Here is a 25,513-nt window from a genome sequence, read left to right as displayed (position 1 = left end):
ACCACATACAATCAAAGATGTTGTGTCTGCCGAAAACTAAAAAATAAATATTAAAAAAATTTTTTAAAAATATATAACTCTCCTTCAGTAGGGAGTCAAGTTCCCACATCTTTCCTCCACTTTCAGGTCAATGTGGATGATCAACTGGGAAAGGAGAAATTACAGACTTCAATAGTAGTGTTGAAGGAATTTTATTTTCTGGGAAAAAGATAAAAATTCGATTAGAGTAATGGTAATGGATGTGGAAGGGATCCAGATACCACAAACATTTCAGAGTGGTGTCAACACAGTGTTTTGAGAGAAATGAGTACTGGTTGAGAGTGAGGGTGGAGATGAGGATGACTCAGAGATTCTTAACTTGAATGCTTTGGTTGGTAATGCCTTTAATAATAATGATAATAATAAATAGGGACTCTAGCAATTGTAAAAAGTTTGAGGGGAACAGATAATTATATCAGTTTAAACCTTCCTCCTGAGTGAAGATGCCAGAAGTTTTCAGATGGAAGTTTCATGGAAAAGAGGGCTGGGGAATAAGACAGGGATCGGACAAAGAATTTGGGAGGAGTTTACCAGGCACCTTGATGCACAGTTTGTATTTCCAACAACTGGAGAGGCTGAAGCAGGAGGTTTGTAATTTTGAGCACAGTCTGGGCAACTTAGCAAGATCTTGTCTCAAAAATAAAAGAAAAAGGGCTGGGGATAGAACTCAGTGGTAGAGTGCTCCTGGCTTCAATCTCCAGTACTGCAGGGGGGGGGGGCACGGGGGGGGGGGAGAGAAAAGAAGAAGGAGGAGGAGGAAATGATTTGGGAAAAGAGATCCTCAAATGTGATTATTGAATATTGAAGTCTTGGAGATAGATAGTATTGCTGAAACAAACACAGAGGTGGATGAACAAAAATGCTAAGATGGTTCTATGGAGGGTACGATGGTTGCAAGACAAAAAGAGAGTCAATGAAAGAGGGTGAAAAGCCATCCATGAGGCAGAGAAACCAGGATCACAGAAAATCACCCAAACCAGGCAAAGCAAGACAATCCAGAGAAAGGAGATGATCAGTAATTTCATATCCTGCAGATAATCTAGGAAAGCTGAAAAATAAAAAACAAAACAGCAGGATATACTAGAAAACTGGAAATTGCCTTTAGCTGCACTGTTTTAGGGTAGGTAGGTAGCACAGGTAGGCTCTAGAGGTTGAAGAGACGCAGGCCTGTAAGCCCAGCAGCTCAGGAAGCTGAAGCAGGAGGATCGCCAAGTTCAAAGCCAGTCTCAGCAAGGGTGAGGCACTGAACAACTCAGTGAGAACCTATCTCTAAATAAAATACAAGATAGGGCTGGAGATATTGCTCAGTGGTTGAATACCCCGGAGTTCAATCCCCAATACAAAAGAGAGAGAGACAGATAGACAGACAGACTTGAGGGCTAAGAAAGATGGATACAAAAAAGTTAAAGGAAGGAAAAGGGATGTGGGTGGCTGCTAATGAATACCATCAGGGCACCAAAGGACTTTTGAGATCAGATAAATCACAGGTAAAATATAAAATTGGAGTGGAAACCTGATGAATAGATTTTGGGTAAAGATAGAATATGCAGACTCAAGTCAACAATCTGCTAAAATTGCTAGCATGTATTAGGCTAGTTCTCATAATTATGGACTCTCTAATTTGAAAGGAAATGTGGAAGCTATTATCCCTTCCATTCAGTTCATTAAGAAACTATTTTCTAACAAATTCTGTGCTTTGCTTAGGGAAGTAGGATGAGGACACTAAGATTAAAAAAAACATAGACCCTGAACCTGAGTTGTCAAAATGAAGTGGGAGTACATAAACACTGGCCATATAGCATAATGGATAAGAATGTATCACGAAGTCAGTTTGAGGATTACTTGGTTACCACCACTTCTTAGATAAGTTATCTGGGCCTCTTGGTCTTAAGTAACTATTACTTACCTGTAAAATAGTACCTATCTCATAGGATCATTACGATTAAATTAGGTGGTCTGTATTGACTAAATTTTATATATACAGGTTTTACTTGAAATTTTAAGAAAGTACTGCTAGGCACAGTGGCTTACATCTGTAATCCCAGAGACTGGGGAAGCTGAGGAAGGAGGATTGCTAGTTTAAAGCTGGCCTCAGCAATTTAGCAAGTCCCTGAGCAACTTATGAGACCCTGTCTCAAAAAAGTATGGAGTTGTGGCTCAGGGGTTAAGCATATCTGGTTTCAATCCCTGGTACCCCCCCCAAAAAAAAAATTCAAAAAGTACTGAGGAGTGGATGTTGAAACAGATTTCCTTAGTTGTCCCTTCCCTCAAATCCCAAGATTGAACACTGCCCCGCACCTCCCTAGCTGAGTTGAAGAGTCGCTGCAGACGCGCAAAGGGAACACTGAGCCCGGTGCTGTGGGCGTGGTCGCCAGGGGGCGCTGTTAAGTCGGGGCCGCACCTCCCTGTTCCCGAGGCCTGGATTGAGATGTAGGGGCGGGCGCAAGCTCAGGCGCACGCGCGTTGTGTGCCTGCCCCAGCAACATGGCGCCGGTGGAGCACGTTGTGGCGGACGCTGGGGCTTTCCTGCGGGACGCTGCCTTGCAGGTACGGGAGTTCCAGCCCCAAGGAGTGGGATCTCAGCTGGCAGCCCCTGAGGAAGCGCATGGGATCGGGAGGGGCGGGACTTGGAGCGGGCGAGCTGAGCTGGGTTGGTTTCCCCGCAGGACATCGGAAAGAACATCTACACCATCCGGGAGGTGGTCAGCGAGATTCGGGACAAGGCCACGCGCCGGCGGCTCGCCGTCCTGCCCTACGAGCTGCGGTTCAAACAGCCCTTCCCGGAGTATGTGCGGCTGGGTGAGTGCCTCTGCCCCAGCATCATCCGCGAAGCCGGGGCCCCGAGTCCACAGGCGACTTGCTTGGGTGCGAGTTGCGTGCGGATCTGGTTGCTTTGTCAGAGTATTTGACTTGGCGACAGCACGTTCTAGACCTCTGTGAGAGAGGCTTCCCAGGCCCGAACTCAGCCAGGCCTTACCACTGCCTAGCTCTGTGCTGTCGGGTGTATCACTCAGACTGTGGGCCTCGACTGTAAAACGGGAATAACAGCACCTTCCAACCAGGTTGCTGTGGACGTTAAATGAGTAATTTGTCACTTGGCACCGTGTTCAGCACTTTGTAAGAATGCATTAAACTAATTTGGATTCTAAATAGAAGATGGCAGATGGTTTGCCTAGCATGGGTAAGGCCCTGAGTTCCATCTCCAACAAGCAAAAATTAAATAAATCGAAGAACACAGATCTCTCAGTCTTGTCCATTTCCTTAGGGTGATGGCTGTTATGGAGGTCAGCTTCAGCCCAGAGAAAGGAATGTTGCTAAGCCTTGCGTTAGATTTTTTTAAAAACTAGTTATTCCTTGGCTTAATAATAAGCAGTGATACTCAAGAAAGGCTGTCTGTGGTTGGAAGAATTTTAGAGGTTTGGGAGGCTGCTCATAGAGATGCTAGCTACTCTGCTAGTTTGATTTCCCCCAGATTACTAGCTGTAGGATCTTTGCAAAGTTACTTAATCTTTCTGAGAAAGTACTAATAATACTTAGTAGGATCTGGTTGAGAATGAAATTAACATGTAAAGCTTTCAACATGGTATCTAGTACATAGTAAGTGGACAATAGATTGTAGTTGCTATTTATCTTTTTTAGAAAATGTTATCAATGTACTTGTTCTTTGTGTTGTTGTAGCAAAAGGCATCTGTTACCAGAATATTTTATTGTGTTTTGTCAGTCTCAGTATATACAGTATTTACAGTAGTAATAGTTGGCATTTACTATGTATTGTGGATATTGTAATTATTTTTTCAAAAAACTGGCTGTTTTTAAATATTTTTGTTTCATCAGATTATACATATGGTTGAATCAGCTTTCTACTCCTTTTTGAAATATGACTGTCCATTTTTTAAATGTAGATTGTTATACTTAGAATCAAAGAATTTTAGAGGTGGGGGAGAAGAGGGCTTACATAATGCTTACAAAGCTTCAGGCTGGGCACAGCAGTGCATGCCTATAATCCTAGTGATTTGAAAGGCTGAGGCAGGAGGATCACAAGTTCCAAGGCCAGCCTCAGCAATGTAGACCCTATTTCAAAAAAATAAAGTGGTAGAGCACCCCTAGGTTGAATCCTCATTATCACAAACATAATGGTAATACCAAAGCTTCAATAAGGAACTCTAATCATGGTCAAATATTATGCTGGCTTTCAATGAGTTTCTATTAACTTTCTTCTGTTCCTTCATCTGCGCTTGATAAGTATGTTATAGTAAACCTAACTGACCTAACTCTAGGTAGAGAATATAAATTTTTCACTCATAAGTAGAAATAGGTTAGAAAATGGATGAAAGTGTTGGCATTTTTATGTGATAGTGATTTTTCTGTTTTTCTTACACTTGTTTTGGTTACCCAAGGTTGTATTATTTTTCACCCTTAACAAATGTCAGTTTCTTATTTACAGTGACTGAATTTTCAAAGAAAACTGGAGACTATCCCAGCCTCTCTGCCACAGATATCCAAGTGCTGGCACTCACTTACCAGTTGGAAGCAGAATTTGTTGGGGTGTCTCATCTAAAACAAGAACCAGAAAAGGTAAATCAGGAGGGTTTGGGGTTTTATCACCGTTTTATTTATTTATTTATTTTTTAAAGAGAGAGAGAGAGAGAATTTTTAATATTTATTTTTAGTTCTCGGCGGACACAACATCTTTGTTGGTATGTGGTGCTGAGGATTGAACCCGGGCCGCACGCATGCCAGGCGAGCGCGCTACCGCTTGAGCCACATCTCCAGCCCCACCGTTTTATTTTTTTGTTACTGTTGTTTATTATAGGAACTATCGTGTGTGTGTGTGTGTGTGTGTAGAGGAAATAGTGTAATGAACTTCGTGTTCTCATCATCTCCTCTGCAGTATCATCTCGTAGCTGTCCTGTTTTCATTTATACTGGGCCATTGCGCCAAGTATTTTGAACTCAGACATCACGTTATTTTACTATTAGGTATTTCTTCGTATGTCTCTAGTATATGTACTCTTAAAAACATTAATAATCTTAGAGCCATCATTACATCCACACAACATGAATAGTGACCCTAATGTTGTCGACTATGCAATCATTCGTTTGTTTTGGTCTGGATTCACATAAGAGGGTTCATATGTCTGAGCATCTTGATCTATAGTTGATTGGAGAAGGTGATTATATTTGGAAAATATGAAGAGTGAAACTCCTATTTTTTATTTAATGTTCGCTTATTTATTTTTAAAGAAAGAGGGAGAGGGGGGAGAGAGAGAGAGAGAACTTTAATATTTATTTTATAGTTATCGGCGGACACAACATCTTTGTTTTGTATGTGGTACTGAGGATTGAACCCGGGCCTCACGCATGCCAGGCGAGCGTGCTACCGCTTGAGCCACATCCCCAGCCCCGTTTATTTATTTTAATAGACTTCTTTCTGGAAGTAAAAAAGAAGGAGCACCGTGTACTTGCCATTTCTTTCAATCCTCCCTACCTTCAAAACTGTGGATTCTGTTGAGGTTGGTTAGGTTGAAGAGAGTGATGGCAGATTTGTACTTGGGTCCCATTACCTCTTTCCAGGCCAGAGGATTGGGGAAACCAAATAATGAGCACTTTGGTACACATTTGTACCTATTCAGAACTGTCCTTGCTTATTTTCAGCAGATTTAGAGTTCTCCAATCCAGAGTCTAAAATCCTAGGATACATACTTTTGTGTTTCTACAGCATTTTGGCAGGATGATGGTGAAGGGAATATTTTATTGGTTTTATATAAACTCTGACTTTTGATTTTCTGAACACAGTGTAGCTGGTTGGTAACTGTCAACCTCTGGTTTATTTTTTTAATATATTTTTTCAAGCTGGGGATTGAACCCAGGGCCTTATCCATGCTGTGCTATGCAAGCATTCTACCACTGAGCTGCATTCCCAACCCCAACTATGATTTCTAAAAGTCATCCTTTTCCACAGCATTTGGCAAAGAATTACATGTTCCATATCAAAACCTTTAAAGCAGCATATCCTCTAACTGAGCAATTCCACTCTAAGCCACTTATGTTAAATATTTATTTTATTTTATTTTTTTTATTATTTTTTTTTTTAGAGAGAGTGAGAGAGGAGAAAGAGAGAGAGAGAGAATTTTTAATATTTATTTTTTAGTTCTCGGCGGACACAACATCCTTGTTGGTATGTGGTGCTGAGGATCGAACCCGGGCCGCACGCATGCCAGGCGAGCGCGCTGCCGCTTGAGCCACATCCCCAGCCCCTAAATATTTATTTTAACCAAATTGTACAGGTAATGATGTTTGTTACAGGTCTATGTATAATGGTCAAAAACAAGTGTCCAGGCTTGGTTGCACACACCTGTATTTGGGAGGCTGAGGAAAGAGGACCACAAGTTCACAGACCCTGTCTCAAAATAAATTTTTAAAAGGACTGGTTATGTAATTCAATGGGTAGAACATTTGCCTAGCATGCTCAAGATCTTGGGTGAGATCCCCAGTAATGCAAAAAAAAAAAAAAAGGTTCTGAAGTACTCATTTAGTGGTGTTAAGATCACTGAATATTGTTGTCCCCCCCCCTTTTTTTTTTTAATGTTTTTCCTTTTTGTTACTGGTCATTGAACCCAGAGATGCTTTTTAACACAGAGCTATGTCTCTCCAGCCCTATTTTAGCTTAATTTGTTGCTGGGGGTTATCCACCCACCCCCGTCATCACTGTCTTCATCTTTCCTTTCTTCAACTTCCTCCTCCTTGTCTTCCTCCTCTCTGTCAATCTGAAATATCAGATTGACAGAGAGGAGGAAGTGAGATAGGGTCTCACTAAGTTTCCAAGGCTAGCCTCAAACTTGCAATCTTCCCACTTAAGCCTCCCAAGTTATTGGGATTACAGGCCTGTGCCACCACACCTGGCTAATGTTAGATATCTTTGATATTTATAACCAGGGGGAAATAATAGTGGGTTTTTCTAATTACCTCTTTTGGGCAGGGGGTACACGTGCACCAGGGATTGAACCCAGAGACACTTAATCACTGATCACATCCCCAGCTCTTTTTCATATTTTAATTAAGAGATACCATCTTGCTGAGTTGCTGAGGTTAGCTTTGAACTTGTGGTCCTCCTGCCTCAGCTTCCTGAGCCACAGAATTATAAGCGTGCGCCACCACACCCAGCTCTTAATTACTTTTTTTTTTTTTTTTTAAGGTTAAAGTGAGCTCCTCAATTCAGCATCCAGAAACTCCTCTGCACATTTCCGGTTTTCATCTGCCCTCCAAGGTAATTCCTTAGATGAGCCCTGTTCATCAGGCTTTTTGCTGCCACATGTACCAGCGCCACAGTCTGTTTATAGCAAATCAGAATTACCTGGGCCAACGGCATAGTTTGTCCAGCTCTGTGTAGTCTGACTTGTATGTCATGCAGTCACCTATAACTCCATTTTTACTTTTATTTTTTTTTTTAAATATCAGCCTAAACCCCCACAAGAAAAGACAGATAGACACGCAGCTGATGAGCCTGAGAACCTAGAATTCAGTTCCTTCTTGTTCTGGAAGAACCCTCTGCCTAATATTGAACGTGAACTACAGGAGCTGCTGGTAAGGCCCTGACTTAAAATCTCTTTCTAGTGACAATGCAAATTCTCCACCGTTTCTATGGGCTGGCAGTTTGTGAATTCTATTGATATTTCAGATTGACAGAGAGGAGGAAGACGAGGAGGAGGAAGTTGAAGAAAGGAAAGATGAAGACAGTGATGACGGGGGTGGGTGGATAACCCCCAGCAACATCAAGCAGATCCATCAAGAGCTGGAACAGTGTGATGTCCCGAAGGATGTGCGGGTTGGCTGTGTGACTACAGACTTCGCCATGCAGGTGGGTAGGATGGTGGGCCTGTCACCAGAAGTGATCCTGTGGAGATTGGTGATGTGTACAGAGCTGCTTTTGTGTCCTGCTAATTTTCCTGGTTCTAGAAACTTCACCTGTGCTCTTTGGTAATTGCAAATTTTGCTTAGAGGCCACACAATCATATAGTAATAAAATTTTTGTAGTGTGTTAAATTTTTTAATATTTAATTTTTAGTTGTAGTTGGACACAATACCTTTATATTTTTTTTTTTATTTTTATGTGGTGCTGAGGATCGAACCTAGGGCCTTGCACATGCTAGATGAGCGCTGTATGGCTGAGCCACAACCCCAGTCCCAGTATGTTGAATTTTTAATATTTAAGTTTCACAGGGTGCTGGGGTTGTGGCTTAGTGGTAGATTGCTTGCCTAGTACATGTGAAGCCCTTGGTTTGATCCTCAGCACCACATAAAAAGATAAATCAAGGTATTGTGTCCATTTGAACTAAAAAGTATATTTAAATTCAAATACATTTAAAAAAGAAGAAAAACAAGATTCACAGTCAGTTGATGCTTTCCTTTCAGTGTGTGTAGTTCTGGGCTCAGTTAGGTATGTGGAAAGATAACAGGGAGAATATTTTCCCCTGACAAAATAAACGTCTCTGTTGAGAGGATTGTTAGTGGTGAGCACAGGCTCCAGTGGTTGCAGCTAGAGAGAAACCTGGGTCCTCCTCTCTGTATCAAGGCATGCCAAGCTCAGTTCCCTTAGCAAAAGCCACAGATCACAAGCCAAATCGGTGTATGGAGAGTTCACTTAACTAGTTACAAAGCCATTGTTAAAACTTATTTTCATTCTTTAACTTGTTGGTTGCAGAATGTCCTGCTGCAGATGGGGCTGCATGTGCTGGCAGTGAACGGCATGTTGATCCGGGAGGCTCGGAGCTACATTTTGCGCTGTCATGGCTGTTTCAAGTAGGTAGCTAATAATCAGGGGCCAGGGCCCCTCTGTTGAACACTCTCTTCCTACCCCTACTACAGACTTTCTGAAAGAGAACCCTGTGTTGTAGGTCTTTTCCTTCCACTTCATTATTCCTATGTGGCCTGCGTTCCACTTCCACCAGTGAAGCCCTGGGACAGGTTGCCAGTGACCTCCCACCTTATTTTCAGTGACATTAGCATTAAGGATATGGGTTCCAGAACAAAGAACATTGATTCTCTAGAAATATGTACTGAAACATTTGTGGATGGACTGTTTAAGATTTGCTCTGAAATAATACACAAGTGGAAGGAGTGGGTAGGAGTAGAGATGAAATGAGATGAGCCATCAGTAGGTAGTTGATAAAGTTGTGAGAGGTACTTGGAGGTCATTTTGCTCTTCTGTTTGCTTCTATACCTGAAATTTTTCTATTAGATGGAGGAAACCAGAGTATGTGCGTTCACATCCAGATCCCTTCTATTACCTGTGTGATTTTCAAGTTGCTTCCCTTCTCTGCTTCAGATTCCTCTTAAGTAAAATTGAAAGGGTTGTGAGGAACTAGGAAGGTAGATCATTTAAAGGATTTGGCACGTAGGAAGTGTTCCCTCTGGGTGAACTGTAGTTTATTGACTGCTCGTTTCTCTGCATTTCTCTCCAGGCTCCAATTTTCTTCCTGTGGTGGGACTAGTATTCTGTGGGCAGGGTTCTGGTTGAAGTAGAAGGGACTTAGCCTGGGCTAGCTTCTAGCCTTCCCATATCTGTGGCTGGAACTGGTCATTTTACAGATTGTATGTTGCAGAGGCCTGTGAGGGACAGTTCTGGAACATTAAGGTGTCTCTCACTGGGCCCCCAAAGCTGCCGCACTGGGGAGTAACCTGGTGTGACTTTGTTTCCCTGAGGCTTAAAAATAACCCTTCCCTGATGGCCCAGGGGTCCAGCTCACCACCATCCTATGCAGTTCCGTCAGGGACTTCATCAGCCCATGCTTCTTCTGAACCTTCCTTAATTTTTCTGTCTCCTCGTACCTAAATGAACCACACTTTTCAGAGTAAAGCTGCTTGCTTCGTAAGATCCCAATTTCGCCCATTGTCCTCTATACAAAAGCCCTTATTCCCCATATTTAATGCTCGTTCTTAGAAATGCTTGGCAGTATTCTACATACTTGTGAGATAGTACAATGACTAGATGGTTTCTTATGTGGAATAATTAGTTCCAGCATCTATGTAGAGGCATTGAGTTCACTCAGGAGACTGCAGATGAAGGAATTGGCTTCTCCAGCCAGTTTATACAGCCCTCATCAGACCATTAGGAGTTCGTGGGGAACCCTGAGAGACAGATGCAGGCTCCTGCCTAGCCCTTGACAATAGCAGTTTTTACTGTCCACAGTCCTCCTCAAGAGCTTGAATGGAAAGGAAGAGGCCAGGCCTCAGGGTCTGCCTTCTGCACCCACACTCATCAACCATGCCGGGTTACACAGTGTTTCTTCTGCAATGCATTAAGAAGAAATTCTTGCTACCTCCTGAGTTAACGCCCAAACTGACATTTGGGGACAAGGTAGATAATACACACTTTGAGAAAGGACAATGATGTCAAGAGCTGTCATTTTGCAGCCAGGGTGCCTTAGCTTGCTTCAGTTTCCCCTTCTGTGAAATTGAGATAGTATGGACCTCATAGGATTATTTTGACGTTAAACTTGGAAACTAGAACCTGGCAACGTTTAGTAAAAGTTCGTTATTTATGTAACAGCATCCTGCTGGGTTTTTTGGTGACTTGCTCCTTGTGGCATTTGCCTTTCCCCTCTGAGGAAGACAGCAGCTTTTCACTTGTATCTTCATTCAGGAGATCAGCAGCCTTTGTTTTTATAAAGACAAGAATAATGTGGTTCAGCTTTTTCTCCATTTAAAAGGCATGAACTCGCCTTGTGCTATGGGGTTGAGTTTGCTACCTGTGCTGCCAGTACACAGCATGTCCTTTTTGGGTCTCCCAGGACAACGTCTGATATGAGTCGAGTGTTCTGTGCACATTGTGGGAACAAGACGCTGAAAAAAGTGTCTGTGACGGTCAGTGACGACGGCACCCTGCACATGCACTTCTCCCGCAACCCCAAGGTGCTGAATCCTCGAGGCCTCCGGGTGAGTCACGTGTTCCTTATACCACTAACACCAGAATCAGAATGACCAGAGGACAGAAGAAAAGCTGGTCCAGCCATGTCCAGGAGATACAGGCTTAAAAGTCTGTGGCATGGGTATCCAATAGGCGGTGTGCACCAGCCTCATGCGTTTCTTGAGGAGTTTGCAATCTAATGAGCAGTAAGCCAGTAACTCTGTGCACTGAGTGCCGAGGGGCCCCATGTCGGAGGGCCTCTGGGATACAGAGGAGGCTGGTACAAGAGTTCGGGGATGGGCACAATCTACAGAAGCCCCATAAAGCAGTAAGGAAGGGAACAGTGAAGGCCCTGCATGGAAGAGAGACCAGAGCTGGACACAGCAGCCTCAGATTTGTTGCAAGGAAATCTAGAGAGGTGAATGAAGAGATGGGGAACACAAGAGTGAAAGTCACCTGACACCAGTGTCCCCCAAGCAGCAAATGTGCCAATAGTACCTGAGGAGAACATTTTAACTTTGTTTTGAGGTAATTTTAGATTTATAGGCAAGTTGAAAAGCTGAACACAGAAATGTACATTTTTGATAACTATACTGTAACACAGTATATAAAATCAGTCTTTGTTTTAAGGGCAAAAAAATAGACATATTTAGAAAGAGGATGATAGAGCAGATACAGTTAAAGATTAACACAGACATCCAGGTAAAGGGAGAGTATTAATTCTCTGCACTATTTTGCAACTTTAAATTTGCAGTATGGAGGGCTGGGGATAGAGCTCAGTTGGTAGAGTGCTTGCCTCACATGCACAAGGCCCTGGGTTCAAATCCCCAGCACCACCCAAAAAAAAAAAAAAATTAGAGTATGGGTATTAAAGCTGGGGGTGTTCTACCACTGAGCTACAACCTCAGCCCTTCTTTCATTTTTAGTTTGTGACGGGGTTGCATTAAGTTGCCCAAACTGGCCTGAAACCTATGATCCTCCTGCCTCAGCCTCTGGAATAGCTGGAATTAAGGTGTTACCATGACTCCTCGCACTTGAGTCCCTTTTAAACTGGAGTAATATCTCAATCTTTCATCTTCATGACCTTGACATTCCCCTCTCTTGGATTTGTCTGATATTCCTCATCATTTCAGGCTATATGCATGTTGGTCAGGAATACCCCCAAAGTGATAATATTGTGTTCTCAGTCATTATAGCAGAGGTTACATTAGTTGCATAGTTACTGGTGATATTAACTTTAACCACTTGGTTAAGGTAGTTTCTAATAGATACATTGTAAAATTATTTTTAATTACAGTGGCATACACATGTAATCCCAGTGGCACAAGAGGCTAAGACAGGAGGATCACAAAGTTTAAGGCCAGTCTCAGTAACTCAGTGAGACCCTAAGCAACTTAATGAAACCCTGCGTCACAATAAAAAAATATATATATATAAAGAATTGGGAACTCAGCTCAGTGGTAAAGCAATCCTTGGTTTAATCCCCACTACCAAAAAGAAAATTATTTGTAATTAATAATTTATCTTTGGGAAAGTACTGTAGTTAAAGGTGCCTAAATCATTTATTTCAGTGATGATTGCCAAATGGTGATTTTCTTTCTTTTTTTTTTTTTTTGTTTTAATTAGTTACACATGACAGTACAGTGATCTTCACATCATATATTTGAATCAAATGGGGTATAATTACTCCTTTTTCTGAGTGTACAGGTTGCTGAATCACATTGGTCGTACAGTCACGTATATACATACAGAAGTAGAGCGTCTATTTTATTCTGCTGTCCTTCCTATCCCACTTCTTTTTTTAGTTGTAGATGGACATAGTACCTTTAATTTCTTTATTTTTACGTGGTGCTGAGGATCGAACCCAGTGCCTCACACCTGCTAGGCAAGTGCTCTACCACTAAGCCACAGCCCCAGTCCCAAATGGTGATTTTCTAATTCCATCAACTCTTCTCTGTTTATTATTGGTGTTTTACTCATAAAGAGGAACTTATACTTCTATTCCATTTATGAGTACGGTCCTGTGAATTTGGTCTACAGGCTGTGATCCTACTGTAGTCATCATTTTGAGGCTCAAATTGTTTCATGTTTGGTCACTGAGAGCCCCTTCAAGCTGCCTTCTGTGTCCTTTTGACATGCCCCAATTATTCTTTGAACAGGTTCTCACTTTCTGGTATAGCAAGTTGTTCCCAGGCTCTCCTGCCCTAACCTAGAGTCAGCCATTCCTTTCAGGGGCTCTGCTCCTTTTTTTTTTTTAGTTTTTAAAAATTTTTTAAAAATATCTTTATTTTATTTATTTTTTATGTGGTGCTGAGGATCGAAGCCAAGCCCTCGTAAGTTTGCTAGGCGAGTGCTCTACCACTGAGCCACAATTCCAGCCTGGCTCTGCTCCTTTTTACAGAGAATGATTTTTAGCAGCAAAGATCTGGGCCTGGGTACATTCACTATCAACCCTACATCACAGAGTGCATCCTAGCCCCGCCCAGCCATGTTCAAAATGATACCCGTTAGCACTATTTCCCATCACTGTTGAGTTATTTGCGTGGCCCTAGAATACACACTGCCATTTCAGAGCTGCTCACGCACACTTCCTATTGTGAGTGGTACACAGAGTCTATACACATGTGACTGGCTCCCTCTTTTGACAACCTTCCCTCCTCTTTCTTGCAGTACTCACTTCCCATGCCCAAAGGGGGCAAATATGCCATCAACCCCCACCTGACTGAGGATCAGCGCTTCCCTCAGCTGCGACTCTCCCGCAAGGCCAGGCAGAAGACCGATGTGTTTGCCCCTGACTACATAGCAGGGGTCTCTCCCTTTGCAGAGAATGACATCTCCAGCCGCTCAGCTACCCTGCAGCTCCGGGACAGCACTTTGGGAGCTGGGCGAAGACGATTAAATCCCAATGCCTCTAGAAAGAAGTTTGTGAAGAAAAGGTGAAGTGTGAGCTTTTGCAGGCACACTCCATCACAGTCACTAAGGAGTTCCGGTGTCTTATTCCCCCAACTGTGTTGTTCCTAGAACCATCTGGGAGGAAATGACAGGCCAAGCTTCGCGGTGCTGCTGCATTACTCCCAGTGTTATGTGGGGTTTGTGGCAGGATTGAGCCACCCTTTGTTTCAGAGCATCCAGAGCTGGAACTTCTGCTTTGTCAACGGAAATTTGATGAGAACAGAAAGAGTGATGCCCTGGAGCAAATTTTAAACCTTCAACAGAAGGAATTTCCAAATGGTAATATTTTTCTAATAAACATGGTTGCAAGCTTCTATGCAGTAAACCAGGTTCTTGCATCTTAGGGAATGTGAAGGCTTAACAAGCTGTATGTGCAAGGATTAAGAGTCTAAATTTATCTTTCTGCCAAAAATTATAATAAATATTGCATAGGAAAACAGCCCTGACTTTTTTTTTAACCTCAATTTGAAAAATTTTAGTCATTAAAAAAGTTTGGTATAGTGAACTCACACAGCCTTTCACCCGATTCACACTTCTTTAACATCTTGTCCAACTCGCTCTCTTTCAGCCTGTGACTCCTAGGAAAAGGATGGTCTTTTGCCTAAGTATCTCTCACTTATCAAAATCAAGATATTTAATATTGGTAAACTTATTTAATAAATACTTAGGCTAGGCGTGGTGGCACATGCCTGTAATCCCAGAGGGTTGGGAGGCTGAGAATATCGTCAGTTGAAAAACATCCTCAGCAAAAGCAAGGCACTAAGCAACTCAGTGAGACCCTGTCTCTAAATAAAATACAAAGTAGGGCTGGGGATGTGGCTCAGTGGTGAGTGCCCCTGTGTTCAATCCCTGATGTACCCCAAAATAAATACTCAGTGCTGAAAATCAATGTCAGTTCAGAGAGCAGGAGTTTTTTTTTTTTTCAGTTGCCTGGTACTTCACTGTAGAAAGCTACATGTTCAAGCATATAAGCATATTACAGTGTCTACATTAAGTACTTTACAATAGCCCCTTTAATTTATAAGACAGTTTACAGCCTTTACTTGATCACAAGCTCAAGGCCAGCCTCAGAAACTTAGTGAGATCTTGTTTCAGAATTTAAAAAAATAAATAAATAAAGTTCTGGGAGTACAGCACCCATGGATTGAATCCCCCAGAACCAAAAAAAAAAAAGGGAGTTGGTGTAGCTCACTGATCTAGTGCTTGCTTAGCATATACAAAAGGCCCTGTGTCCAAGCCCCGGCACCAAGAAAAATGAACCAACTCTGGGATGTCTAGAATAATAGTCCCCAAATTATTAGATACTGACACCCCAGCGCCTACAGATGGGAAGAAATCTACAGTGGAGAAGTTGGATGATCACACAGTTTGTGTGCATATGTATTTGGAGGTAGATTTTTACACAAGAGACTCTCGCATAATTAAGATAGTAATGAGACTAATTATTTGAGCCAAGATGGCGAGGGAGGGTGGTGCACATTTACTGACTGTTGCTTCTAGTATTGGGGACTGGGTGTGGCTTGGCTTTATACATCCCTCATGGAGGTTGGTGCCTGGATCTGAAGTGATTTGAATATGTGTGTGTGGAATTGAATGCATGACATAGACCAGCCAGGAGAAAATGAGTTCCCTCATTTTTTTGTTTTTGTATAAAAGCTGAAGAGCTACTTGTGGGGATGAAGAGGACCAAGCATGAACATTGGAGTCCCTTCTATACTGTGTAGTCTATCCAGATGTGCTACATCGGACAAAATGCCAGCACAGCAAATGAATGTCATTTCAAAAAGAGTTCAATTTAACCAATGTTATAAACCAAATAGAGGGTGACCTAATTCAGGCAATGCGTAACATGACAAAATTCCTGCAAGACACAAACACAGGAAGTCCAACATAATGGCATATGTCCTATCAGGCAGTGATGGTGCTGGGAGACAGGAAAGAGAAAAGAACAGGGTTTACAGTAGAGGAAACTTTCCTCCCCTAACACGGAGAACCTCTTTACTCCAGGGATACCTGGCTGGTATCCACAGGAACCACTGAGGACAACAGATACCCAGGTCCCCAGACAGGCCCAAGAATGGCTCTTGAGCTAATGTACAAAGTCCATCATTCACAGCTCAGAGAAAAGCAAGGGAGCTTTGGGGACTACTTGTGCAGAAAAAGCAGCTGTTCGTGTGGACACTGTGTATGAACAAGTGCCTAATGAGGCTGTTTGTATTCTTCCATCAGGAGGCAGATGGGGCGACTCTTGAGGATTCTCCTACTTCTGCTGTATTTCCAGATAATGAAGACAATCAACAAAGCTTCACAGCTCCAGGGGCCTGGCCTATTCCCTGGGGGTATGGGAAGGGACCTTGAGGACATTGTATCCTCATGGGACTGAAGCCTGCTTCAGAAAAGACCAGGGGAATCATGAACTTGTACTGACAACAAATCAAGGTGGGAAGACAGCACGGCCCCAACCCCACATTTTTTATGGACTAAGCAACCAGGGCCAAAGAGAAGAGCATTAGGGGCTGGGGTTGTGGTTCAGTCAGTGGTAGAGTGCTTGCCTAGCACATGTGAAGCACTGAGCTGAATCCTCTGCACAACATAAAAATAAATAGAGGTATTATGTCCATCTACAACTTAAAGATATTAAATATTAAATATTAGTAGTTTACCTGAAGCCAGAATAAGAGCTCTAACGGGATGGGAGCTGACTGTGAGGCCCAGTGGCTTGAGTTCACGTTCTAGACTATTCCATTGAAGAGCTATATGACCATGGGCAGTCACATAACCACTTAGTGCCTCAGTTTCCTTATCTATAAAATGGAGGTTTATTCCCTACCCAATCTCATACATAAAATTTACCTCAAAGAGGAAAATGCTTTAAAAAACACACTTGTTTAAATTTTCATGGCTTTGGATTAGGCAATGATATCTTAGCTATCACACCAAAAACACAAATCCATAAGAGAGAGTTGGAAGTTATAACATTAGGAATAAATAGATCTCAGGTGCTTACAGAGAGAAAAAAGTGGGTCAGATCCAAATGACCAGGAAGCAGATAATGAAAAATTCTCAACGACCCCAAAACCTGGAGAGCATATATCAGGTCATTCAAAGTCCTAAGGGACAATTTTCAGCCTAGAATTCTACACAGGCAGGCAGGTTAGATATGCAATGTGTAAGAAATTTTACTTTCCATTTATTCTTTCTTAGAAACTATTGGAGAATATATTCCATTAAAAAAAAAAGGAAGGGGAAAAAGAAAAGGAAAGAGGAAGAGAAGGGGAAGAGGAAAGAAGGAAAAGAAGAAAGAAGCCAGGCACAGCAGTGCAGCCTGCAATCCCAGCAGCTCTTCAGGCTGAGACAGGAGGATCACAAGATCAAGGCCAACCTCAGCAACTTAGCAAGAAACGGTCTCAAAAATAAAAAGGACTAGGGATGTGGCTCAGTGGGAAAGCACCTCAGGTTTAATCCCCAGCACCAAATAAACAAATAAAATTCTCTAGGTATTCAAACAAAAATATTTTTAAAAGATGTGCTTATGGATTATTTCAGTAATAAAAATTAATGATTAAAAACAAAATTATGGGACAGGAGTTGTGGGTCAGTGGAGAGCACTTGCCTCGTAAGTGTGAGGCATTGGGTTTGATCCTAGCACCACATAAAAACAAAGGCATTAAGTTCATACACAACTAAAAAAAAAAAAAAAAGAAAAGAAATTACAGAATCTTTCAGACTCTAAAAAAACTAAAATACAAAATTTTTTTTTAATCAAAGTCTAAATTCTCCTTGTACAGATGAGAAAACGAGGACACAGTAAAACCCAAATCTGAAGGTTAGTTCATTTCTTAGATTTGATATGTTTTACAGGTATGTAAAATGTGAGTACTGCAACTTTTCTGTAAATATTTAACTATTCCAAAGTAAAATTTTATTTGAAAACATCAAGTAATCCAGTGTCTTTCTGTAAATTTTGGGGTTTTTATTTGTTTTTTGGTAACGGATTGAACCCTGGGGCACTTAACCACTGAGCCACATCCCTAACCCTCTTTTTTTTTTTTTTTTTTTTTTTTAAATACTAGGGATTGAACTCAGGTACTCTCCCACTGAGCCTTATCCCCAGCCCTATTCTGTATTTAGAGACAGGGTCTCACTGAGTTGCTTAGCACCTCTCTTTTGCTGAGGCTGGCTTTGAACTCACATGCCTCCTGTCTCCCACTCCCCGCCACCTCCAGCCCCCCCCAGCCCCTACCCCCAGCCCCTGGGATTACATGTGCCACCATATGTGGCTGGAAATTTTTTATAATGTAAACTTTCAAATGGCTATATAATTAAGAATAGGATAATGAAGCTGTGTGTGGTAGCATGTGCCTATAATCCTAGTTAGTTGGGTTGAGGAAGGAGGATCACAAGTTCAAGGCCAGTACCTGGGCAACTTTGTGAGACTCCTTATCAAAAAAAAGGGGGGGGGGCAGCAGGGTACAGTGGCTCATGTCCAGCAACTCAAGAATCTGAGGCAGGAGGAGTACAAATTGGAATCTAACTTCAGCAACTTAACGAGACCCTGTTTCAAAATAAAAAGGGCTGCGGGTGTAGCTCATTGGTAAAGCACCCCTGGGTTCAATCCCCAGTACCAAAAAAAAAAAAAAACAAACAAAAGGATAATGAGTCACCGTGTACTCAATGAGACTGTCTCTAAATAAAATACCTCCCCCCTCAAAAAAAAAAAATGGGACTGTGGATGTGGCTCTGTGGTAGAGCACCCCTGGATTCAATCCCCAGTCCAAACAATAATAAAAATAACAACAAAATTAATCACCACACCACTATCAACCTAACTAATGAATAGTAATTTCTGAAGATCATATAATAGTCATTCCTTAATTTTCTCAAAGATATATTTTTACAATTATTTGTTTGCATCAAGATCCAAACAATACATTTGCTTGTTTTATCTCATGAACACGATTAACTGACATTTAATTTTATCTTTCACTGTAGTGGCATACCCTCCTCCACAGAAAATCTTAATTGTCTCCAGAAATCTTCTCCAAAATTGATCTTAGGACTATCAGCAAAAGAATATGAGAGAGTTCAATGTAGTTAAACTTCTTATTTCCTGTTACTCTGTCTTACTTGGACTTAGGCCTGAAAGAGATCAGCACTCCTTTTACTAGTTTTTCATAAACATTTATGGACTATCTTATATAGTAACAATTACATAATACTTTGTAAATGTTTTCAAACCAGAAGTGTCTGTAAATGCAAATAAGATCCTTTAACAAGACCTCTGGCCTTAGGCAGGAGCTTCACAGAGATGTTTACATTTCAAAGATAATATGTTATTAATTAGGCTCTGTGAAAGGGGAGAAGAAGCTCTCCCCTTCTCTGAAGGGTTAACTTGCCCAGAAAAGTGAAAGAAAAAGCCGCTTTTGTGTAAACTTCTGCAGATTGTGAACTTCTGAGCCCCTCCCATTACACACTGGGTATAAAGTTCTGAAACTGCCTGAACTTGGGGTTCGGGGGAATAATTATTTACAGTGAAAGCCATTCCCTCTGAATCTGGTTGTAACCATAACCAACAATAAATATGCTTCCTGCTGCCTTCGGTGTCTTGCCTCACCTGTTCCTACATCACCACCAACTATCTGTGATCCTTTAGCCAAGTTATGCTGATATGTATTAGGGGGATTTCTGGAAGAGATTAGTATTTTATTTATTTGTTTACATTTTATATATTTATTGATTGATTGATACTGGGACAGAAATTCAGGTGTGCTCTGCCACTGAGCCACATCCCCAGCCCTTTCTATTTATTTTGAATCAGGGTCTTGCTAAATTGCTGAGGTTCCTTCAAACTTGTGATCCTCCTGCCTCAGCTTCCCAAATAGCTGGAATTACAGGTATGTGCCACCACAACTGATGATATTAGCATTTTGATCAGTAGACTGAGTAAAGATGGTTCTTGCCCATGTGGGTGGGCATCATCTAATCCAGTAATGGCCTGAACAGAACAAGGCAGAGGAAAGGTAATTTGTTCCGTCTGCTTGAGCTGGTACATCCATCTTCTCCCACCCTTAGACATTAGTGTCCCTGATTCTACGGCCTTTACACTGGGAAGGGCACAAACACCACTGGCTCCTCTGGTTCTCAGCTCTTTGGGTTTGGGTGGAGCTACACCCCCTGGCACTCCAGGGTGTCCAGCCTGCAGACAGCAGAACATAGAACTTCTTAGTTTCCATAATCATGGGAGCCAACCCTCATGGTAAATGTCTTTCTGTATTTATATATGTCTGTTGGTTCTGTTTCCTCTGGAGAACACTTCCTAATACATACCCCTCCTCACTTTTCTCACAGCATTGAATTATTGGTTAAACCAGGTTGTTATCCTGTGGAATATTCCACATTCTGATATGGCCGATGTCAGTCAGCCCTGTAATATCGTTCACCAATGCAACCACTCTCCTTTTTAAGAAGTGACTTTGTTGGGGAATAACTTATATGCAATCAAATACCATTCTCTCAGGGCTGGGAGCATAGCTCTGTGGTAGAACACTTGCCTAGCACACAATAGGGTCTGGGTTTGATCCCCAGCATTAGGGATCCCCCAATTTATGGCTGTACCCAAAGCGAGAGCAGTTTTTGGACAGACTGTGCTCTTAACCTACGCAGCCTGCAGAACTCATCGCCACCACCTCTCATTCACTCTCAGCCAGTGACCTGACTTTTGTTGGCACAGGCCAAACAGTCATTAGTCTAGGAACTCCTTGTTCTCCCATCAAATCTTCAACATCCCAGCAGGCGGGACAAGCCCTCCTCTCAAAAAGAAGATTCCTCCTCCAGAATAAACCCAGTTGCTGCATTTGTGCTCTGGAGTTCATCTCAGGACTCAGCATCTTCACCGGCAACACCCCACGCACTGCAAAAGCCCTGAAGCATGTCGCTACCCACTCCCCACAGACAAGCGCATGCCCCACGCCCTCCTCTGACACCCACAGCCTTCTAGCTGCTGCAGTCTCTCTGATCTTGCTTGACAGACATACCTCTGGGAAGAGCCGTCCACCTGTCTCCTTGTGCTCACCCACACTCTCTGTAACATGCAGTCGCTCTGTCTCCTTGGTCTAAATCTAAAGGGTCTTTCTCAGGATGCTGTCCCAGGTGCACCTCACTCACCTTTCTAAGAAATGTTAATGTCTTTCAAGGCTTTACAGCAGTCATGGTGTGACAGGAAGCAGGTGGCACACTCAAAAGAGTGTGGACAAAGTCTAGGAGCCAAATTGAGATGGTGATATTACGGGCTGATTTGAAAGGTAAGTGAGGCTGACCTCATCCTGTTCAGACATCTCACCCTGTGCCAAGTTGGCCCCCCTTCCTGTAAGAGGCCACTTGCATAGAAAAACTGTGGAGCTGGTACTAGCTTACTTCCTGAGTAGGTACAAGAGGTGCGAATTCTGAGAAATGTGATTTATGATGGCACTTGCCTCTCTCGCCCCCGTCCTTTGTGGTTTTTCTATTTTCAAGTTCAGTGTCTTGGGCTGCAGAACTCTCTCCTTTCTGCTCCCTCAGTCCTGTCCAGAATAAATCCTTTGACTTTACTTCAAAAAGACCTAGAGTTTTATTAGGGATTTTGGAATAGCGCCTTAACAGTGAGGCACCCAGGGACCAGCAGCAGTGGGAAGCCAGGACCTCACACTGGCCTGAAGAAACAAAGGGGAGGACCGCAGTGACTGGAGGCCCAGGGAGTTGGAGTCACAGGAAGGGCTGTCCATATGAGCGACTGACTCTTCTGAGGATGGCAGGGCACAGAGGTGGCAGAATCTTCTCTCACCCCCTGAACTTTTGCAGATACAGCCCATAGGCTACCCATCTGGAAGCCAGAGAGCAAGGAAGCTCAAACGATGCCATCTGCAGTCAGCCTCCAGGGGCACACACATAGTAGGCAGGGCAGAGTGGTAGAGAAGGGGGACAAAATAGCCAATATTGCCAACCCCTCAGTCCATGAGCCCCCACCCCAGCTCAATAGCCACTTGTAACTTGCAGCCACATGATTTGGGCAGCACAGTATGACCATTTCTATTGGACAACGCTAACAAGACCTTTTCATTTATTTTTATTTTTTGCCTTTTGACCTTTCATTACTCAAAGAAGCTTCTTTTTTTTTAGTTTAGCTTTCTAACTCTTGTGCTTTCAATACCTTCACAGTGATTTTCGGCTCCTTGGTGAGGAAGACATGCTTGATGACAGTCACAGGTATACTTAGCACACATGGGACCACCACAGGCCCACTGATATGTTTTCTCATTTTAGACAATCTCATAAGCATGTTAGGTATCACAAGGATTCCCTCGAAGTCTGCCCAGCACATACCACTCGAAGGTTGGGTGCTTTCCCCACATTATTGATATAAAGGTAAACAAAAGGTAAACAATTCTATCACCAGGGTTTCTGGACACCCGAGTTTTGTTGGAGGCTGTATGGTAGGAAAGCCTGTGACAGATGTTAAACACTAAATCATTTTCGGTGCTTCTAGACACCTTCCCAAGAAGAGGAAAAAGAAAGTACTTATGAGTCAAAGGTCAAACATGAATGCCCAGATCTTTTTAACATGTCCTTTTATCTATTTTGAAGTAGATACCTTTAAAGTGGTCTAGCTGAAATCTCAAGTCCCTTAGGAAGCTCTGCTGACCAGTTCTTCCTCTGCACTGAACTTCCAAGCCCCTTAGAGAATGATTTTCACTTCTTTTGGGGGGTGGTGGGGGTAACTAGTGATTAAACCCAGAATAGATTTATCACTGAGCTACACCCCTAGGCCTTTTGTATTTTTATTTTGTATTTTTATTTCCTAGTGATTAAACCTAGGGACACTTAACCATATCCCTAGCCCTTTTTATTTTATTTATTGGGGGGGGGTGCAGCTACCGGGGATTGAACTCAGAGGCACTCTATCACTGAGCCACATCCCCAGACCTATTTTGTATTTTATTTAGAAACGGTCTCACTAAATTGCATAGTGCCTCACTTTTGCTGAGGCTGGCTTTGATCCTCCTGAGCTGCTGGGATTACAGGTGTGCACCACCACACCAGGCCCTTTTTATTTTTTGAGACCGGGTCTTGCTTAGGGCCTCACTAAGTTGTCCTGACCCCAAACTTGCAATCCTCCTGCCTCAGCCTCCCAAGTTACTGGGATTATAGGTGAGTGCCATAGCCCAACTATAGTTTTAACTCTTAAATGCATACATAGGCATCTCTATCATTTTTCACTCTTACACTTGAAAATGCGGTGTTTAATGATTCTGGAGATTGCTACATTCTAATGATGTGCTTTTGCCTCTAATTCTTCATTTACCTTAACTTTATTTTTATTTTTATTTTATCTTGGTTTTTTAATATTTATTGTTTAGTTTTCGGTGGACACAACATCTTTATTTGTATGTGGTACTGAGGGTCGAACCCATTGCTGCACACATGCCAGGAGAGCACACTACCGCTTGAGCCACATCCCCAGCCCCCATTTATTAACTTTAGATAGTATCAATTTACTTTGTATTATGGAGAAATACTTAGAGTTAAGGCTCCAGCTAGAGTAAGGAGTAAGATAATGCTGCCTTGGGCATATTTTTTTGTGTGTGTGTGGTACTGGGGATTGAACCCAGGTGTTCATTCAAGGCAAGCAAGCATTCTACAAACTGAGCTATAGCTCCACCCATCAGGCACAAAATTTAAGGAGACACCAGAAAACTCAATGATCAAGATAATTCTGAAGTATTAAAAAAAAAAAAAAGACCAAGGAAGAAAAAAGTTTAAGGTAAACAAAAACAAAATTACAACATGTTAAATAAAGCCAGCTGAGTTATCATCAAGCTCAGTATGGCTTGGGACTGTTGAAGTGGCACCCCCTTTCTCCACAGAAAAGCCCTCTTCACCATGGCCGATTTTAGAACTGTCAGCAAAAGAGTCCAATGCAGATAAACTTCCTATTGTCATGTTGCCCTGTTTACTTTGCCACTGGCCGAGAAGATACCAGCACACCCCCTTACTAGTTTCTCACAATCATATCCGGTATAGTACTTTGAAGAAATGTGCAAACAAGGCCTCTGGCCTTGAGCTGGGCTTCACAGAGATGTCTACATTTTTAAGATAAGTTACAAATGGACTCCATGGTAACAGCTGGCAGAGGAAGGAGAGAAAGGGGAGAAGAAGCTCTCCCCTTCTCAGGTGTTGTCCTTGAAGAGTTAACTTGCCCAGAACAGTGAAAGAAAAAGCTGCTTTTATGTGAACTTCTGCAGATTGTGAACCTCTGAGCCCCTCTTCTTACATGCTGGGTATAAAACTCTGAAACTCCCTGAACTTGGGGTTCAGGGGATTCATTGATTACAGCAAAAACTAGGCCCTCTGAACCTGACTGCAGCCAAATAAAACGGTTTCCTGCTATTTTCAGTGCCTTGCCTCATTTGTCCCTACAACACTGTCACTAATCCTGTCTTTACCATTTTAATATTTTGTTATTCACGATTTGTTTTTTGGTATTTATTTTGATTTTCAGAAACAGTGTATTCAAGTAGTATTTATCTTTTTTTTTTTTTTTTAAAGAGAGAGTGAGAGAGGGGAGAGAGTGCGAGAGACAGAGAGAGAAAATTTTTTAATATTTACTTTTTAGTTCTCAGTGGACACAACATCTTTGTTGGTATGTGGTGCTGAGGATCGAACCTGGGCAGCACGCATGCCAGGCGAGCGCGCTACCGCTTGAGCCACATCCCCAGCCCTCAAGTAGTATTTATCTTGAAGACAAAGCTTTCCAGGACCACCTCAAAATTGACACCACTGGCGAGGGCCCTGTGTACTCTTCACTACCTTCCCTCCATAATTCTTCAGAATTATCACTTTCAAGTTTAATTTCTTTTTTCTAGACCCTCTGTCATGTAGGATGTACATTCAGGGCAGTATCCTGTATGTCTCCTCTCTATCCTGTAGGATGACTTTACTGTAAATTTTACTTACAGAGATTTTTAACTTTTGCTCTTGGATTTCAAACCCTCAGTAAAGCTATGTGTGAAGCCATTAAACTTTCATCTGCCTCCGTGATCCTTTCCCATAGCTGCTATCTCCCTCATCCCCCTAGCCCCACCTAGCTCTAGGGAGGCAAAACTGGTTCATTCCCCTTTACCTAGCCGTGAGGGGCAGGGAAGTGCATTCTATGCCCCTCTATGCCCCCTTCCCCTGGTCAAAGCAGCTCACTCATTTCCATGGGAGCAAGTGTCCCTGCTGCTCTCCGCCCTCTCAAGTCCGGAGTCATGGTGACTCAGCAGAATCTGAGACTAAAGGTTCACAGTCAGCCTCATCTAATTTTTTGTTTACCCCTTTGGGTGTCAAGGGTCTTTTTCTGTGACTGGGAGTGGCCAGACCGGAACATCTAACAGAGGCAGGACCTCCGCGGGAAATTTTCCTTTTTGCATCCTCAGGGGTCCTAGGATGTGGTGCGGAAGAACCTGCCTCCCACACCCACCCAGATCCTTCAGACTCCCTTGGCCCCAAGGGGAACCTTCTCGACTTCCACATCCAGGGGCCGCTATTGGACTCCAGATTCCTGTAACTTGCTGTATCTCAGACCTGGCGTCCTGGCCCAGGG

General features: G+C 42.6%; 1 protein-coding gene across 2 annotated transcripts; it reads left to right on the top strand.

The window, feature by feature from the left end:
• Positions 1 to 2,436: 2,436 nt before the first annotated feature.
• On the top strand, positions 2,437 to 14,335 carry Nob1 (NIN1 (RPN12) binding protein 1 homolog). 2 transcript variants are annotated; one of them, XM_013366561.4, is made up of 9 exons: positions 2,437 to 2,586; positions 2,706 to 2,838; positions 4,535 to 4,614; positions 7,234 to 7,305; positions 7,497 to 7,622; positions 7,717 to 7,896; positions 8,740 to 8,837; positions 10,829 to 10,973; positions 13,615 to 14,335. In XM_013366561.4, the coding sequence occupies exons 1-9, from the start codon at positions 2,524 to 2,526 to the stop codon at positions 13,882 to 13,884; spliced, it is 1,167 nt and encodes a 388-aa protein (XP_013222015.1). In that variant the 5' UTR covers positions 2,437 to 2,523; the 3' UTR covers positions 13,885 to 14,335. The 2 variants fall into 2 exon arrangements, with proteins under 2 accessions (XP_013222015.1, XP_005318435.1); XM_005318378.5 differs by having other exon boundaries at positions 4,484 to 4,614.
• The last annotated feature ends 11,178 nt before the right edge of the window (positions 14,336 to 25,513 follow it).

Source organism: Ictidomys tridecemlineatus, chromosome 15, assembly GCF_052094955.1.
Source record: "Ictidomys tridecemlineatus isolate mIctTri1 chromosome 15, mIctTri1.hap1, whole genome shotgun sequence".
Lineage (NCBI taxonomy): Eukaryota > Metazoa > Chordata > Mammalia > Rodentia > Sciuridae > Ictidomys > Ictidomys tridecemlineatus.
This window is presented reverse-complemented; position numbering and strand designations above follow the sequence as displayed.